Source organism: Erigeron canadensis, chromosome 8 (assembly GCF_010389155.1).
Source record: "Erigeron canadensis isolate Cc75 chromosome 8, C_canadensis_v1, whole genome shotgun sequence".
NCBI classification, from domain to species: domain Eukaryota; kingdom Viridiplantae; phylum Streptophyta; class Magnoliopsida; order Asterales; family Asteraceae; genus Erigeron; species Erigeron canadensis.
The window spans coordinates 30,352,267-30,370,072 of NC_057768.1; the positions used below are offsets into that span (position 1 = coordinate 30,352,267).

The window sequence follows — 17,806 nt, forward strand, 5'->3', positions numbered from 1 at the left end:
ACCTTCTTTTGGGTACTCTTCTCATACCAAATATTGAATCCATTGGCCAACCTATAGTAGGTTAAGCACTCTTTGAATTGGTAATGGTTTGAATACATTTCACCAAGAACAAGTTTCTTTAATCTCCAAGGTGTGGTACTATTATGGATTGGCTACTTGTCAACAGTCTCTGCTAGTTCAAATGGGTCATGCAACTCATTAGTGTCATTACTCTTAAGCTTTCTCAACAACCCTGAAATGAACTCATCATGTTCAGCTGCCATTTCTACTTCTAGTGTTTGGCCTGTAGGCTTTGGTGGTCCAGCCAAACCAGGCTGTTTGGTTTTTTTAGGCAATTTTTTTGCTGCAATTTTCCTAAGTCTAAGCTCTCTAAGCTCATCTTCTCCTTCTGACAAGTAGTCCACAGAGTTGGCTTCACTCTTACCGTCACTAGAACATTCTGGCTCACCTACATAATCACTATCTGACTCAGTGTCATCCACATTCTCTTCTTCAACAACTTGTTTCCCTTTGCCTTTCTCATTGTCATCAAATAACCTTCTTACAAGGCTAGGTGTTGGACCTTCCCCACCAATATCATCTAATCCAACACCTTGTCCACCAATGTCATCCAAACCAATTGTCCCCTCTCCATCATTATCTGCATCATACTCATCATCTATAGCAATTGAATCTAGAACATCTTCTTCATTCTCAATTGGATCATTGGTACCACCATTAGGAACCAACCCCATCCTAGGACTACCTAAATCATTCCTACCATGTAAATGATCAACCTCACCTGGGTTTTTTTTGTTGTGTAACAGTTAAGTGGTCACTTAATGACTCCTCATGAGTCTGAAGGTGATTCAAGTATATGTCTATTTTACCATAGCAGTAAGCTAAGTCATACAAGCAACCAAGATCATTATCATCTTCAACCTTTAAAAACCCAGTTGTAAAATCATTCCCTGGTATTAAGTATTAGATACCACTAACAATGGAAATAGTGTCCTTTTCTAGTCTTGCAAAAAATTCATCATATGACAGATATTTTGGATATAGAACATTCAAAACATGACCATCTAAATACCTCAATGGATCATAGTAAAAAACACCATCATTGTGTACGGAAAACTCAAAGTCACCACCAGCCATCTGTTTACAAAAGAATAAATAAAGTATAAAAAAATCGGATGATACGACCCAGTTTTCACGTACTTCAAGACAATATCCCATGCAATATTATCTTTTTAGAGTTAAAAAATAAAAATAAAAATTTGAAACCCTAATTTTTTTTTACCCAGAAACCATTTCAGATCTAACTTTATAAACAACTCCGATTTGAAAGATTTGCTCATGAAAAACTTAATTTAGTGTAAAAAGATACATATATTGAAACAACCCACATACCCAGAAACTTAAACTTTATAAGGGGAAAAAAACCTACCTTTAAAGAAGACGATGAAGATTACGACATGGCACAACTCAAACAACGTTTCCCTTGTTGTCTGAATTTTAGGGTTTCGTATGATCCGATGTTGATTCGTAGTTATGGATGGGGGACCGTTTGGAAGAAAGGGTTTGTCTGAAAGTGATATATCGATTTTTGTTAATGTATAAAAAATAAGTTTATGTATATATATATACTGAAATGAAACATTTGTCGGCAGACACACGCCCCCCCCACGCTTCTCCCGCCCATTTTTTCCTACGTGGCAGTCAACTAAGTCAACATACACACAAAACCATTTTACAAAAACCAGATGGCAGTTTTGGCCCCTATGTTATATGCGAATTGTCACGATATTCCCCACGTTATATGAAAATTTACGTAGACCCCTTAAATAAGAAAAAAGTGACAAGTTCAGACCTTTTTAACCAATTAGCCCTATATTTTAACACATGGAAATGTGAAAAAATTTTATTTTTTACATTTAAATTTGTGATATAATTTCATATTTTTTCATATATATAAGTGTGAAATAGTTTTATTAAATGTCAACTAGGCAAATTACATCTTCAGTTCTCTGGCTTCTTGTCCAATTCCTCGCTAACCAGGGGGCGGTACTAAAGGGGGGGGGGGGTCCAATGTCCCCTCCAAATTAAAATTTTGTCATGTATTTTTTAATTTTTCATAAAATTTTAAAATTTTTTTTATAGGTTTTTAACATTTTGCCGTCTTTTAGATTTATTTTTCATAACTTTTTTATGTTTGCCCCCTTTGAAATTTTTTCCTGGTACCGCCTCTGTCGATAACCCCCAACGTCAACTTGAAATTCATGCAGAAATGATTTGCCCGTCCTCTAAGCGAAAGTGGGGCTCTTGCCAAATCCTTCGGTGGTTTTGTATCACTGATGACCACCAAAGTCAAAGTTAGACCATGAGTGAACATTCAGACCCGCTGACATCACACACCCTTTGATATCCCACCCCTTGGCATTTATCTTAGCTATATCATCAAGATCTTAAGAAACTTTCTTCGACTGCCCAAATGGGTAGTTCTTGTTTAACTCCACAAAAACTTTCCCATTCTTGTCTAACAATGGCACACATTGACCGAAAAAGGCAATCAACAGAGTCTTATGTGTCTGAAGATTGTGAGATGAGACCATGACAATACCAATTAAAACTTAAATTTACAAATCAAGTTGTTACTTCGAAGCAATTTTTAGCTGATTAAAAAATAAAAATTAAAAATCTTTAGAAAGAAAATTTTATATAACAGTAAATAAAACACTTATAATATACATAAAACTCATCATACAAAAAAAGGAAAAAAAAAAAATCAAATGTCATGTAAACAAATTCTTACAACCACTAAACTAAAAACGATTTTATGGGTATATAATAATGCTATTAGAAAAAAATTATGTATAAATAAACAAATAAATACTTTCAATATGTTGCCTTTATAACAATACAACGATAACCTTTTCTATTTAAAAAAATTTTTTTTTTATCAATGGGCTAAGATATTGCAAGTTTAACGGGCCCAACAACTCATGGCCCTAAACAAACCAATTATCAACCCCTAATTATTACCCCCTCTAATCCTGTATGAAATGTGCGACAATTAGTGTCATGCTTAATAAGTTTGTACATATTTAGTGCTTACAAAATTTGTAAATTATTGTTAACATGAAAAGTTTTTAATTAGTATACAATTATTTTTGTTTACATTTAAAAGTGTGACTTTTTTAACACCTTTTCATATAATAAACACTTATAAATGTGAATAAATTTTAAACATTTTTAAATGTGAAATTTGTGTGAAAAAGTTACACGCATTCATATATGTGAAAAAAAAGTGAATAATTGATAAATTTGTTGTAGTGTACTTTACTATCTTTAAAACATGTGGCGGAAGCATCAAACATATAATATAATTACCGGTTTATCGTTTTCTTTCAAGTACACATGTGGTGGTGATTTTGACAAAACCAGAGTGATTTGGACAAGCCCGACAGTGTTAGTGTTAAGTATATCGGTTACGCCAGAAATTTTTCTTCAAACTTCTTTTTCAAAAATCAGATATCATGTCTTGTTTGGCATAAGATTCTTAATTTGTACTAGTATCATCTTTCTATGCTTCATTTTTATATACACAACTAATCAAATTGCTAACTATTGATAATAGCAACTTGCTGACCATTTAGCTTTATTAATTAAGTTCAAATGGCGATACAACTATAAGTTTTTAGACTATACTTATATTGGTTTTGACCATAAATGCCCAATAACTAACGTCTAACATTTTAAAAACAATATATATATATATATATATATATATTAAAAAGTTAAAATGACAACTAAATATTTATCGAAAACTGCGAGAACTAGTATTTAATTAAAATCTTTAGGGGTATAGTGTCATTTAATTAATACATTTTAGTTAACTATCAATCGTAAACAAAATTCCCTCGTGAATTGGTCCCCTTTCATTAAAAGTCGTCACATTAATATTTGACAGTTACTAACAAGTTAAAAAGAATTTAAGTTTTTTATATAAGCTTATTATCTCCAAATCCATGCGTAAACATCAATGAATTTAGCAAATGTTTTTCTTTTATCATTATATTAACATATGTGTAGGTTTAACAAATCACTAAAATCAAACAGAAACAAACTTATACAATTTATAGTTGTTAAAGTTATAAAAATTATTATACATGTGTACAAGTTAAAACATGTGTACCAATTAAATTGTCTATAGTTCAAAAATATCTGAATAAGGTTATACATTTTTGAACACCTATGTTTAAGATAAAAAGAAATGGGTCATTCACATATGTACCAGTTAATAGATATATTTTATTATAATAAAAAAATATTTATATACTTGTGAATATGGTCATTCACATATGTATTAGCTAACGTTCACATGTATACCAATTAAAAATATGTGTTTTTTATGTTATATATTTTTTTCATTTCACATGTTTATATGTTAAATATAATCACATTTTCATATTTTATAACCATATATTAATAAATTAATACATTTAAAAATAATATTTATATTATTAATCAATGTTTTAATCAATAATTTTCTTATATTGATTAATTTAATTAATTTGTAAAACGATTAAAAATATATATTTGAAAATAAAAGGCATCAATTGTTATTATTATTAATTAATATTTAGAAGAAGTTGACAATTTAAAAGGTAAGATCCTAGTTTTTCGAACGACTTGTGTTCCGTTTCATTTTATCACTTTTAATTTCATATTCCAATTATGTCCTTTCTTAATTGTTTTTTATTAATAAATTAATTTGCATTCAAAATCATTACATAAATGCCACCAAATCTTTTTAGCCTTTGATTTAATTAATCTAATGGTTTTGATTGGTTCTCGTAGTTTTAGACAATTTATTAGTTCTCGCAATATTTCTACTATATATATATATATATATATATATGTTAGACACCCAAGTTTGGGTGTAGAATATCTCACATCTTTTTTTTTTTTAGTTCATAAAAAACATGGGTCAAACATTTTCATATATATATATATATATGGTATAGAGATAAACTTGGATATCATTCATTACTGTACATATCAAGAATTACAAAATAACTTGTCAGTTGTCACGCATGACACTTAAATATTATATATGCAGCTTCGACACCGCTACGGCTTCCCAACTAATTAAAGATCAGATCGAGATATATTCTTCTAGCTTGCGTATATTGTTCAACCTTTTCAAATGTTATTACTGGTCCATTAAACCACGAGACATCAACACACACGTACACCGTTAAATTAATTAGTAGATAGGCCATCAAGTATTTACTACTTCCATATTTATAGTCAGACTTATAGAAGATAATTACTTAATTAGATCCAACATGTTTTTATCATGCCGCAAGATACACATGACATGTTTGATTAAAAAAGAGGGATATGCCGGCAATGACATATAGATTTGGTAGTAATTGGTTTGTTATTAAAAAAAAGTGTTATTGAATTTAATACAATGTAATTAGAAATAAAAGAAAATTAACTAAATGGATAAGGTTTATGTGGAAGAAAAAAAAAACTTTTAAAAGACCTAATTTTTATACGATGACAAAATTAAATGTCATCACGACTCCACAATGGGGGCAGTGTGGACAACTGTCCCCATTCCAATTTTGGTACAATGTAATTTTTTAAAAGTATATTTGTAATTTTGTTCTTAAAAAATATAAATAAACAGAAAATACATACAAATGTCACCATCGTTGTTATACGCATCTTCTTCGGAAGTATGTTACTTATGTTAGAAACATTAGTTTTGAGATAAAATCCTCTATTGATAAAGTAAAAATCTTGAGTTATTCTGATTTTTAATAGAGTTTAAAAAGAGAAGTTGAAAAAAGTGTTGATTTTTAATAGAGTTTAAAAATAGAAGTTAAAAAAGTGTTTTATTTGTTTGAGTTAATGTATCATACATTGATAAATAATATAGCTGTATGTGAAAATGATATTTTATTTTCTAATTATTATATAATAGTAATCACAATAGTCAGGTGAAAATTTATGTAGAGGCTAAATTGCATATCATTGATTTCGATGAATTTATTTTATGTTGTTTAATATCATGCAACCCTTCCTTCTACACATTTGCCAAAATTACAAAGACCTCACACGAAATTATTTTAAGAGTCCATATTTTCTAATTCTCATGTGAGGGTCAATTTTTTTTAAAAAAATTTTCTTTAAAAAATGACTCTAATAAATATAACAAGAGACTTTTAAATTTGTCCCCTTACAAAATAAGTTCTGGCTCCGTCCCTGATCACTAAATAGGCATTAAATGATAAAGTAAAGGTATTTTTTTGACTTAAAAGTCAAATATATCTATATTTCCCATGGTTGTAAATATCGGCCATATATATCTGTCGATATATCGGTAATATATTGGATATCGGCCTTCAACTGATACGATATATGGGTTATCGGCTGAACTATCATTTCGGCCAATTGTCGGTCAATATCGGTCAAAAAAGTTGTCTTTTTTTTTTCTTTTTTTTTTATAAACCAAAAATAGGGTTTCTGACTTTAAGATTAAAAAGTATGTAAATTTTGCTTCATAGCATAACAATTAAGATTAAAAGGTATGTAAAGTTGTGTCAAATTGTATATATTGTTAGTATATATATATATATATATATATATATATTTAAATGAATTCCTTTACAATTTAGGGTATCCAATATATCCCTGACATATCTGATATATCGCATATCGGGAATCGGCCGATATGATACCGAAACCGATATTTACGACCTTGATATTTCCTATTAAAAAAGAAGATTATTTTGTTGAAATTTATAAAGAGAAAATGTTAAAAATACCCTTTATTAAAATAACACATCGCCATTGGGGTGTTAGCTAGGGGGTTTTCCATTAAGTAGTTTCCTCCTAGGGGTCTCAGGTTCGAATCCTGCCACATGCAAATGTGATGAGGAGATCTTAGTAATGTTATACCCATCTAACACATGGGGAGCAAACCCTTTAAGGCATTGTCAGGAATCGAACCGATGTGAGCACATCTGCATGGGGGGTGTTAGCCATTTATCTACATTACTCGTCGTCAGTATGCGGACATCATGCTAGTTTATAAATATATAAATTCCACAATGTTAATACTCCTTTTCTTGTAGATCGAGTTGTAGTGTTTTCTCTTTTTAGGTTATTCAAGATGACAATTAATTATCTAATATCTGATATTATCTTATAAAGTAATTTTTTTTTTTAAGAAAAGATGATTTGAACTATCTAAAATACCCTTATTCCTTATTTACTAATTTAAACATCTCTACCTAATATACCTATAATAATCTTGAATCTCAACCATTAATTTTTTTCTCCCTCCTCAAATCTCAACCACTTATTTTTTTCTTTCTCGTCCATAAATCATTTTATTCCTCTAATTCATTTAAGATCTTTTATTTCAAAAACCGTATATCGATAAATTAAAATTTGTATGGGTGTTATTAAAATTTCATGCTTTTTCATTAGAGATCTCATTCGATATTCTTTCGACGAATTTTTAAATCCGAGGACGGAACCCGTACGGCTAAAACATTTGGCTATCACACTATATGACTTATCGCCTCCTATCATCTCAACGCTGCAACACTATCTCTCATTCATTTAAATGTAGCAACCTATTTTGTTCAAAAACTGTAACCTATCAGTTTGTTTATATAGCTTTTAGATTAGAATCAAACCAAAAACTTTAAGCTTTTGTAACTAAAGTATACAATTTGTTACGATTTTCCTTAAAAGCTCCAAAAAATTCCTTGCCTAATTAACTAGCTAGTCGTTTGACAAAACTTGATCGGGTTTAAAAAATAAAATAAAATAAAATTATATGATCATGAACGCCAGCCAACTAATCTAGAGACGGGATAAGTCCATATATTGTCCACCACCGTACTATATATATACATATCGGCTAAAACCAGATAAATCTCCCGCAAAGATTCTGACACCCAAAGATATGATAGCATGCAATAAAAATGCTTGCAATTGGCTTACATTTCTTGATTATGATGAATTAATGAATTATATATGTAATTAATTGCATCAATATATATAAACTGCTTTTGTTTAGGCATAGTTGAAGGGTTAAAACCTTTTGGTGATTGTTACTTTTTTGGTCATTGTATGTACAAATTAAATGCATGTGTGTACGTATACGTACGTGCGTCTCTAAACTTAGTTAGTTACCACAGATTAAACCAACTTATATAATATTATTATTATTACTCGGTAGTTTGTGGTAATCAAATAGAACTTGTACAAAGTTTTATAATAATGTATATATATATATATGAAGCAACAAATAGGCTTTGGCGATAAACTTTGAATTATTCTTGTAAGTGACATAAATGGCGACTATTCATATATGCAAGTAGTGTTTATTAACATAATTAAGTAGTCTTAATTATACTGCATGCATGAACACGCACATATATATATACTCTTCAAAATTTTCAAATCTTTAGCTTGCTATATAAACACCACCAAACCACATCCATCTTTTATCAATATCATATCAAACAAGTGAAATCACATTCTCTTTTGATTAAGTTAATTAATCTTTTCGACAAACAATAATAATTAATGGAGAAAACAAAGCATATCGAATCCCCAACTAACAATGGAAAGCTTATCACCATTCTTAGCATCGATGGAGGCGGTATCAGAGGGATAATTCCTGCCACTATACTTACTTTCCTCGAATCTCAACTACAGGTAAATATAATACACGAAACACACAAAATGACAATGTACATTGTACGATTGTACGTAGTTCTTGTTAGCTTTGATATATATGATCATATCCAAAGCTAATTAATTATAATTTGGGAGTATGTGATTATATATGATCATGTAGGAATTGGATGGGAAGGATGCAAGACTTGCAGATTATTTTGATGTAATTGCGGGAACAAGCACCGGTGGTCTTGTGACAGCCATGATAACAGCCCCAGACGGAAACAACAAACCGCTCTACGCAGCCAAAGATATTGTCCCTTTCTATATGGAGCATGGCCCTAAGATATTTCCACAACTAATTAGGTTTATTGATTTTATGACCAATATAGATCATATAATTCGATCATGCATGCATCTATTTTGGTATATGTGTACTAGCTAATAATAATATGATCATGATCGACCTTATTAATTAAGCTGTGATTTCAACTTAATTATAGGGGTGTATGGGGATCAATTTTGACATGGATTAGCATGATTTTTGGACCTAAGTACAATGGCAAGTATCTTCGAAAGGTCATAAGACAGGAACTAGGAAACACTCGTTTGAAGGACACCTTAACCAATGTTGTCATTCCTACATTCGACATTCAACTTCTACAACCCATGGTTTTCTCAACTTATGCGGTAAATTTCAGTTTAACTACCTTTTTTTTACTTACAAAATCCATTAGCAATTCAATATATATGTATATATATGTCCTTAATTAATTTATTGTTAGACCGTTTATCTATTACATAAAAGAAGCCCAATCAATTTTACATGAACAGGCGGAAGCTAATCCAACCAACAATGCTCGGTTATCAGATATATGCATCTCAACATCCGCAGCTCCAACCTATTTTCCTCCCTATTACTTCAAGAATGACGACGTTGATGGAAATGGTCAAGAATATAATCTTATGGATGGTGGTGTTGCTGCCAATAATCCGGTATATAATTTAGTTATATACATAAATATTTTGAACAACAAGTTAGTAGTTAGTAGTTAGCAGTTAGCATTTGAGACACCACAGTGATCGATATCCAATTGGGCAGTATGCGGCGCTCGATCCATACACACATATATAGTTTTTTTCGTGTATTTGTGAGGAAACTTAAGATTTAGTGATTGGGTATATGATTTCTATAGTTTCTTCTTAAAACAATTGAGAAACAAATCCAATTAACATGCCAATTTTTTTTCTTTTGCCCACAAATGAGAAACAATCAGAACTTCATTTTCCTTAATGAATTCTTGGCGATTGGAATGTTTTGTAGGCGCTTGTTGCAATAAGTGAAGTAACAAGGAAAGTGTTTAGCGAAAATTCAGACTTCTTTCCAGTTAAGCCAGAGGATTATGGTCGGTTCCTTATGATCTCTATAGGCACGGGTGCATCAAAGGAAACGAAACAATACAACGCTAAAATGGCGTCCAAATGGGGGGTTTTAAGTTGGCTGATCCACGATGGTTCCACCCCTATCATAGATGTATACAATCAAGCAAGTGGAGATATGGTCGACGGTCACATTTCAGTCTTCTTTCAAGCCGTTCATTCTCAAGAAAATTACCTTCGAATCCAAGTACGTAAAAGTTAATTAATTAAGCTCAAGTACTTTTCCAAGTTTTATAAACTAATAACTTAATAATTCTTTATTACTGGATATTAATTACTTTGAGCTTAATCGATCAGTTTATAAAATAGTTTGTGTTTAATGCATGTTTAATATATAATTAACCAGGAGGATACATTAAGTGGTAATGAGGCATCAGTGGATGATGTGACAAAAGAGAATATGGTGAAACTAGCACAAATTGGTGAAAAGCTATTGAAAAAACCAGCTTCAAGGGTCAGTTGGAAGACTGGATTGTCTGAACCAATAGGAAATGGAGAAACATATGCTGAAACTCTTAAAAGGTCAATATAGTAGTAACTTTGATTTTCTCCGTAACTTTATGCAAAAACTAGGGCCGTAAACGGTTTGGTTCGGTTCGGTTAAGCAAGAAATTTCGAATCGTTTTTCGGGTTTCGGTTCAGTTCGGTTAGTTAGAAATTTTAAACCGTTAAGTTCGGTTATCTGAAAAAGTCGGTTAATTTCGGTTTTATTTTCGGTTAACCATTTATTATAGTTATGCTAATAAAAAGTTTAAGTTTTAATTACAATAGTCAATTTACATTGCATTAATTAATTTTTTTATATATATAATAGTTATTTAGCTACATTAATATTTTGTTTTATAATAAATATACATTTTATCTAATTGTGAATTACTTTTTTCTAACGTTTTATTTATACAATGCAAGTTTCTATCTAAGAGTATCATGATTTACTACTTAAAATGTTTTTTATATGATATTACTAATGTTTTTGATAAATATTTTAAACAAAGTTAACAACTTTTCTTAAAAAGAGTATATATATAAGAAAATACTTATAATATTCAAAATTAATTAAAGATTGTGAAAGAAAGTTAGTAAAATTGTTAATATCTTAGACAACAAATATAAAAATTTAGCTAAAGAGATATGTAAATGATGTATTTATGGAATACATATATGTGTAAATATACATATATATGATTATATGTAGGTATATATCAAAATTCGGTTCGGTTCGGTTAACTGCGGGTAATGAATATTGAAAACCGTAACCGAACCGTTACACTTCGGTTTTTATGTTTTCGGTTTTCTCGGTTTCGGATCACGCGGTTCGGACCGGTTTTTCGGTTTTCCGGTTCATTTCTTACACCCCTAACAAAAACTAATATATTTTGTAATTTTGATCATAAAAACATTTTAGAGAAATTTACAAATCAAGTAATAATTTACTTAAAACTAATATTATTTTCATATCGATCAATGCAGATTTGCAAAATTGCTTTCAGAGGAAAAGAAGCTGCGAGAGTCATCAAAATCAGCTCAACTCATCAAATGATTAAAGTCGTGAATGGTTTCACTTTGATATTTCTTAATTATACAAACATTATTTATTATTTATTTATTTTAATTTACTCGGATGTAATCATGTATATATAGCTAGCTACCGATATGTATTTATTAGCAGTTGTGTAAAATATTGTGGTTGGTTCGTTTGTTATTTTAACATGAAGTTTAATGTATGACATATATATGCATTTCAAATAAAAAGCACAAATAAGAGTGTATCATGATGAAGTTTGATTTTACTTTTCTTTTATACTGTATTCTTGAAAAAAGATGTATAAATTGACAAGGAGTCAAGAACACATTCCGGGTGCCATCTTCACACCACTCATTGTCCACCTCCTGAGTGTCTAATTTAGGCTTACATACAGATCAAATACAATAGCAGATTTCAAAAGGAAACGTGAGGGGAAGAAGACAAACTGGGAAAAGTACCAAAATGCCCTCACGTGAGGGGCATGTGAGTTACTAAATAGCCCAAAATGAAAAGGGATCAAGGATCGCTTAGGTTTAGCATATTTTTCAATCTCTTTATAAATTTTTTACAAAACACAAGATTGTGAAAAAAAGAAAAAAAAAAGGATTACGATATAGCCAAGTCTATTTGGTGATCCGGCTAGATTGAGAAGTTCGTTGCAAATGGAAAGTTGAACCACAGTTGAAGTAGACTCATGGATAAGTGAACATGGATGCGTGTTGCATCACACATCACTTATAAAACTGATCAAAATTATAGAAAAATATTGTATGCTCAATATGTAACCAATGTCTTCCTCCCTTTTGACGCTGGTTTTCCCAACCCGTTTATCACTACAAAAGTTCAAGAAAATTGCAAGTAACAGATGGAACAAAACCCAAAATCACAAGCATATAGATACAAATACAGGTCTTCAAGTACTTATCACACCGGAGACCCAAGGAACAAACATCGGTGCATTTGGATGACGATTTCTGTAATTTTCTGAATACATGTCTTTAAAGTTTACTTTAGGCTTTTCATCCTGCATATGACATAGAAGCACCATGGATCATGAATTAAGGGACAATTGTGTCAAGAGCTAATGTACTTTGTCTTGTTCCTGTTTCGAGTAAAACACTCTCTTTATGCTTAAAAACTGCTCAAGCTTCTAAAAAAAATTATTTGAAGATAATTTGTGTAAGTTAACCAGTTTTCAGCTGTCATGCCAGCGGCTGATCACCTTCATGCCAGTAAAAAGGTCAACATGATCAAAGTTGCCCATGTTGCTGTCCTTTTAAGAGGGTGACCGCGTTAAAAAAATCTTGAATCAAGATCTTTGAAAGTTAACGTATTAGTTATTAAGAACGGTTACTTTCTATGCAAGTTGCCATCATGTTAGATATACAAGGAAAAAAACCTTAATAGGAAAAAGGAGAATGAAGAGCTTACATATTTTAGCCAGCATTCTTGAAGTTTATGTTCATATATATCCGGGGAATGGCATCCATCCTCACTCGGGCAATAAACCCATATGTTACATTTGATCTCATTTGGTTTAGCATTATTAGCATGATCCAAACAAGCTTGACAACAATCATACGCGCTTTCTTTGTGATGGGTAAGCCCCCATTTGACCGCTCGACCACCATAGTCGGTATGAAGTTCTACATTACATTCAGGCGGTAGTCGCCTGCCAGCTAGGATTGTATCATCTGAAAATGGGTATATTTCATTTTTATCATATCCTAAAACTTTTCAGAATAATTAAGAATGAAAGCAAAACTAGATATTTAATTACCAAAATCATCTACACCCTCGGGTTTGTCATTATGTTCATTGTTGATAATATTAACAGGTATCCACAGACCAACTTCATCTAATAGCTGAGCCCAATTAGACTTCAGTGCTCTTGCAAGTATTCCTAAAAGTCAAGTAATCTTTCTCATAAGTACAAGTTTACTATAAGTGAAGTACTATGGATAATAGCTTTTTACAAGCTTGAATCACCTGCTTCTTCCGGTAGGATGGTTGAATTTGAGGTCTTCCCACGTTTAATTCTTTTAGCTTCTTTTAACTTTTTCTTCCTCCATTGTTGAACAGCTTCTGTGCATCATAAAATTTTCAATTAGATAGTAGCAAGAAAGTAATGTAACTGCGTTACCAGACTACAAGAATGTCAAAGAAATTAAGATCTTGATACATTATCGAGTCCATTTTGGTCAATTAAACTTTAAAATACACACATTGAGTCATATGTTGACTTTAAAAAATGTGTTTCTGACATTATTTAAAGTATTACATTTGCATTTGCAATTTTTAATCTACAAGTATCTCTTTTGATACTTATTCTTTCTGGTACTTGTTCTGCAGTTAACTAGTCATCATGATCCTCCCAAATCATATACATTTACCCCAAATCTGATATTACAGTAGTTCGTTTGACATTGGAAGTCAAAGTATGATCACCATGAAAGTCTAATGAGTAATAAGTCCGAAATGACTATGAGCTTCAGAACAGTTTAAAATTTCTATCTCATATAGCTAATGCTTTGAGGAGTATGGAAATTTACTACTTCAACCAACCTCTTGTTTTGAACTTCAATTGAAAAAGTACTCATATTGATGTTATTTTTATTCTGTTATAGCCACGGTACTACTGCACATAGTTGGGTATAAAATAAGTATTAGACAATCATAGATTCATAGAAGTAAAGACAACGTACAACAGTAAAACAACATACAAGAAAAAGTGAACCAAAGAAGAAGCCTCAACAATTTATGGGGTCAGTTCTGCTCCAAACTTAATTAGGTAAGAATGACTTCTTGTTATACAAATCATTTTCAACATATGGATTCAACAGCTATATGCAACGGGACTGCGATTGCATCTTATTTAAAAACATGAAGAAGATTAATTACAAATTTACAACCAAAACCAATTAATTACTGATAAAAAGAAGCTCAATGGCCAAATTTAGAATCTTCGAAAATTAGCATAAATACCCTTAAAATAGCTATATGTAGACGACAACAAAGGAAACTTAAACATTTGCTAATTAACAAACCAAGTTATAAAACAAATATCTAATGCTTCTGCTATAGAGTGGATACGTGATCCAAAATTTACCATAAAGAAACCTCTAAGAAGCTTGGCATCAGTGTATCACTATCCAATCCAAAATTTTACCATGAATATAGATATGGAATGCATGACAGTAAAAAAAGACAAATTGAGGGTCTTATTTATGATTAATGATTGGAACAGTTAATAAACCTAACAGGCATTAATACTTGGTCCCATTGTTAGGTAGATGATGCCCATGAGACATGAATACACTTTTGCAAGAAAGCATATTAAGATTATTCTCTAACCCTTTATCGAAAATGATGCTAATATATCACTTAACAGAAAACTTAAAAACCAAGTAAGATCTAAAGCATACTTATCATAGCTGCAAATTATGTGCCTTCTATATAAAGAAAGAAATATATTAAAAGAAACATACCATTTTGTAAAGTGGTGTTACCGTTGGCCTTCGCAGCCCTCAAAACTTCTAAAAGCTCATCAGTTAACTTCTGCTTCAATGACTGCGGTAATCGAGTTACATCTTCTCCTTTCAAACGTGTTCTGATTTCCTTAACCTTTTAAACATTAACACTAATTAATTTGAATTGAACAAATAGACCATTACCATTATAACAATCAAATGCAAGTTTAAATCTTACCATTTCAATGAGCTTTACAGGTTCAGATTCTATTCGTATTCGCACTGATTCTTCCATTTTTCTAATCTGATCAGGAGTGTAGCTAACACCTTTACAAGCAATCACACATCAAATTTAATCAAAACCATAATCAGCTTCTTTTTTTCACACCAAAACCAATAAAGATGTAAACTTTACAAAAATTAAATTGGAGTTTTCACAAAACCCTCAAATTTGTAATCTTGTATATAAAAATAATATTTTTTCCTGGAAAATGGCAATAAAACACAATTGGGTTTTGGGTTTTACACAAAACCCAGACATAAAAACCAAAAAAGGCACAAACTTTACATCTCAATTAACAATCTTTACACATAAATCAGTCACCAAACAGTAAAAAAAGCTAATTTAACAAATGGGTATAACAATTAACAGTAAAAAAAGATAAAAAGGAAGTACCTTGTTGTGAATCTTGATAAGGGTAAGAGTACAATGAAGTGTAGAGATTATGAAAAACATAAAGGGCAACAACAATATTGAATGAACATATAATAAGTATACTTCTCTTACAGGAACACCATTTGGGTGTTACTGTTCTCCCATTATTTGAATAATTATAACTAAACTCTGCTCTTGCCATACATACAATTTTCTATATCTATATCTATATAAATTATGTCCTTATATGTATTGAGATAAGATTAAAGAATGAATGTCAAATGGAAGTGAATATTTTGACAATGTTGAATAAAAAAAGGTGAATAAAATCTAAGGGGGATTTTGGGTTCTGTAATGTTTTTACATTTGTGTGTGATGAATGTAATAAAAGAAGGTTTTCTTTTTAACTTGATTTAAGGAAAGGATGTCATTTTTTAGGTAATGTTTTAGTAAGGAGTTGGGACCATGTGTTCTTATAAATGATAAAACGTATCATTATGGTGTGAAGATAGTCCATCTTAAATCTTAATCGAAGGTAGAGGACTAGCGGGACCCTTTTTAAAGAACTTTTAATCATATTGTAAAAAAAAGGATGGAACTCTCATTCTTATCTTTTTAATCGTTTTGTTAAAAGAAGAAAAGGATGGAACTCTCATTCTTATCTCTAAAAACGAAGTAATTTCAATTGATCTTATTCTAATTGTTTAATTACTGCAAATTATTAAAGTTTATTTAGTTTAGTTATAATTTATACATACATTCAAGTTAGAACAACTTCCGTGTACATGTTTTATTGTAAGTTGTCATTAGAGTTAAAAGGGGATTTTCACAATGAGTGGATAAATGGGCGTTATTATTATTACTAGCTAATCAACCCGCATAATATGCGGGTAGCTGAATAGAAGTTGTTGTTAAAATTACAGTTTGTTAAGAAGTCAAAATATATAAATCACATTTGTTATATTAAAAATCTGATAATAAATTGATTATTCAATTCTCATATTTCTAACTCCAAAATAAAATTACAATAATAAATTTTAATCTACAAATTTGTTTTCTATTTCAATATCAACCCTTTTGATAACACTTAATATTTCACTTAAGTTACAATGATATCGGGAAAAAAAATATAGTTATATAATTTTAAAAAAATACAATGAAAAATTTAATTAATTATACGAGTTTTGATTTTTAGTTTCTATTCCTCCTAAATATTTAAGTAAAATAAAAATTTTCCATATACTAAAATTATGTTAAAATCATTATATCTTGAAATAAGTTTGAAATTGTTTTGTTTTGTCTATTTTTTTGAATGATGTCATACAAACGTTAAGATAATATATTAACATATTATGTAAAAAAAATTTTAAAAAAAATGATGTCTGTATGTATTAATTAAAAAATAGATAATTGACGGTTATTTTTGTTTATTAAGTAAAAAACAACATAAAATTTAACTGAATGCATTAAGTTTTTCATTACTAAGTTTATTTGATAAAAAAAACAAAAAACAAAAAAAAACAAGGTCTTAGATCGATATAAACATGCTTTTTCCATGATTTAATGTATTTGGAAGGTATTTGAAGGTTTTTTTTATGGGATAACTGCAGAAAATAGAAAGCACCTTTAGACCAATTCACGATATTAGCAGTGACCTTTAAAAGTTTTTGATTTTAGCAATGACCTTTCATTTATTGGCGTAAATAGCAACATTTGACACGTGTCTCTGATGACGTGAAAAATTTTAATGACGTGGCAACTTTTAACTGACGTGGATTTTATTATTTATCTATTATTCTTATTTTCGTTGCCCAGTCGGTTCCCCCAAAATAAAAACCCCTAAATCCTAACATTGACATAGGTTTATATGATTCATAAAACCGAAAATCGATTACTTAAATCATAAGATAGATGGATGATGTCTTGTTACAAACTATTACATGGTCAAAATTTTTGGGGGAAAGGTGAACGGTATTTACAGAAGCATCACCTCCCTGTAAATCATAATCAAAAGAAACGCAA

At 30.4% G+C, this 17,806-nt stretch overlaps 2 protein-coding genes across 2 annotated transcripts; one reads left to right on the top strand and one right to left on the bottom strand.

The window, feature by feature from the left end:
- Positions 1-8,646: 8,646 nt before the first annotated feature.
- LOC122610603 (patatin-like protein 2) lies at positions 8,647-11,674 on the top strand. Its single transcript, XM_043783579.1, has 7 exons — positions 8,647-8,733; positions 8,876-9,060; positions 9,198-9,384; positions 9,529-9,690; positions 10,019-10,321; positions 10,481-10,656; positions 11,605-11,674. Exons 2-7 carry the CDS (start codon positions 8,957-8,959, stop codon positions 11,672-11,674), a joined length of 1,002 nt encoding a protein of 333 aa, XP_043639514.1. The 5' UTR covers positions 8,647-8,733; positions 8,876-8,956.
- Positions 11,675-12,412: 738 nt separating this feature from the next.
- LOC122579751 lies at positions 12,413-16,164 on the bottom strand. Its single transcript, XM_043751980.1, has 7 exons — positions 15,806-16,164; positions 15,368-15,456; positions 15,148-15,283; positions 13,649-13,744; positions 13,440-13,562; positions 13,091-13,353; positions 12,413-12,683 (listed from the first exon to the last, which is right to left on the bottom strand). The coding sequence occupies exons 1-7, from the start codon at positions 15,984-15,986 to the stop codon at positions 12,573-12,575; spliced, it is 999 nt and encodes a 332-aa protein (XP_043607915.1). The 5' UTR covers positions 15,987-16,164; the 3' UTR covers positions 12,413-12,572.
- Positions 16,165-17,806: the final 1,642 nt, after the last annotated feature.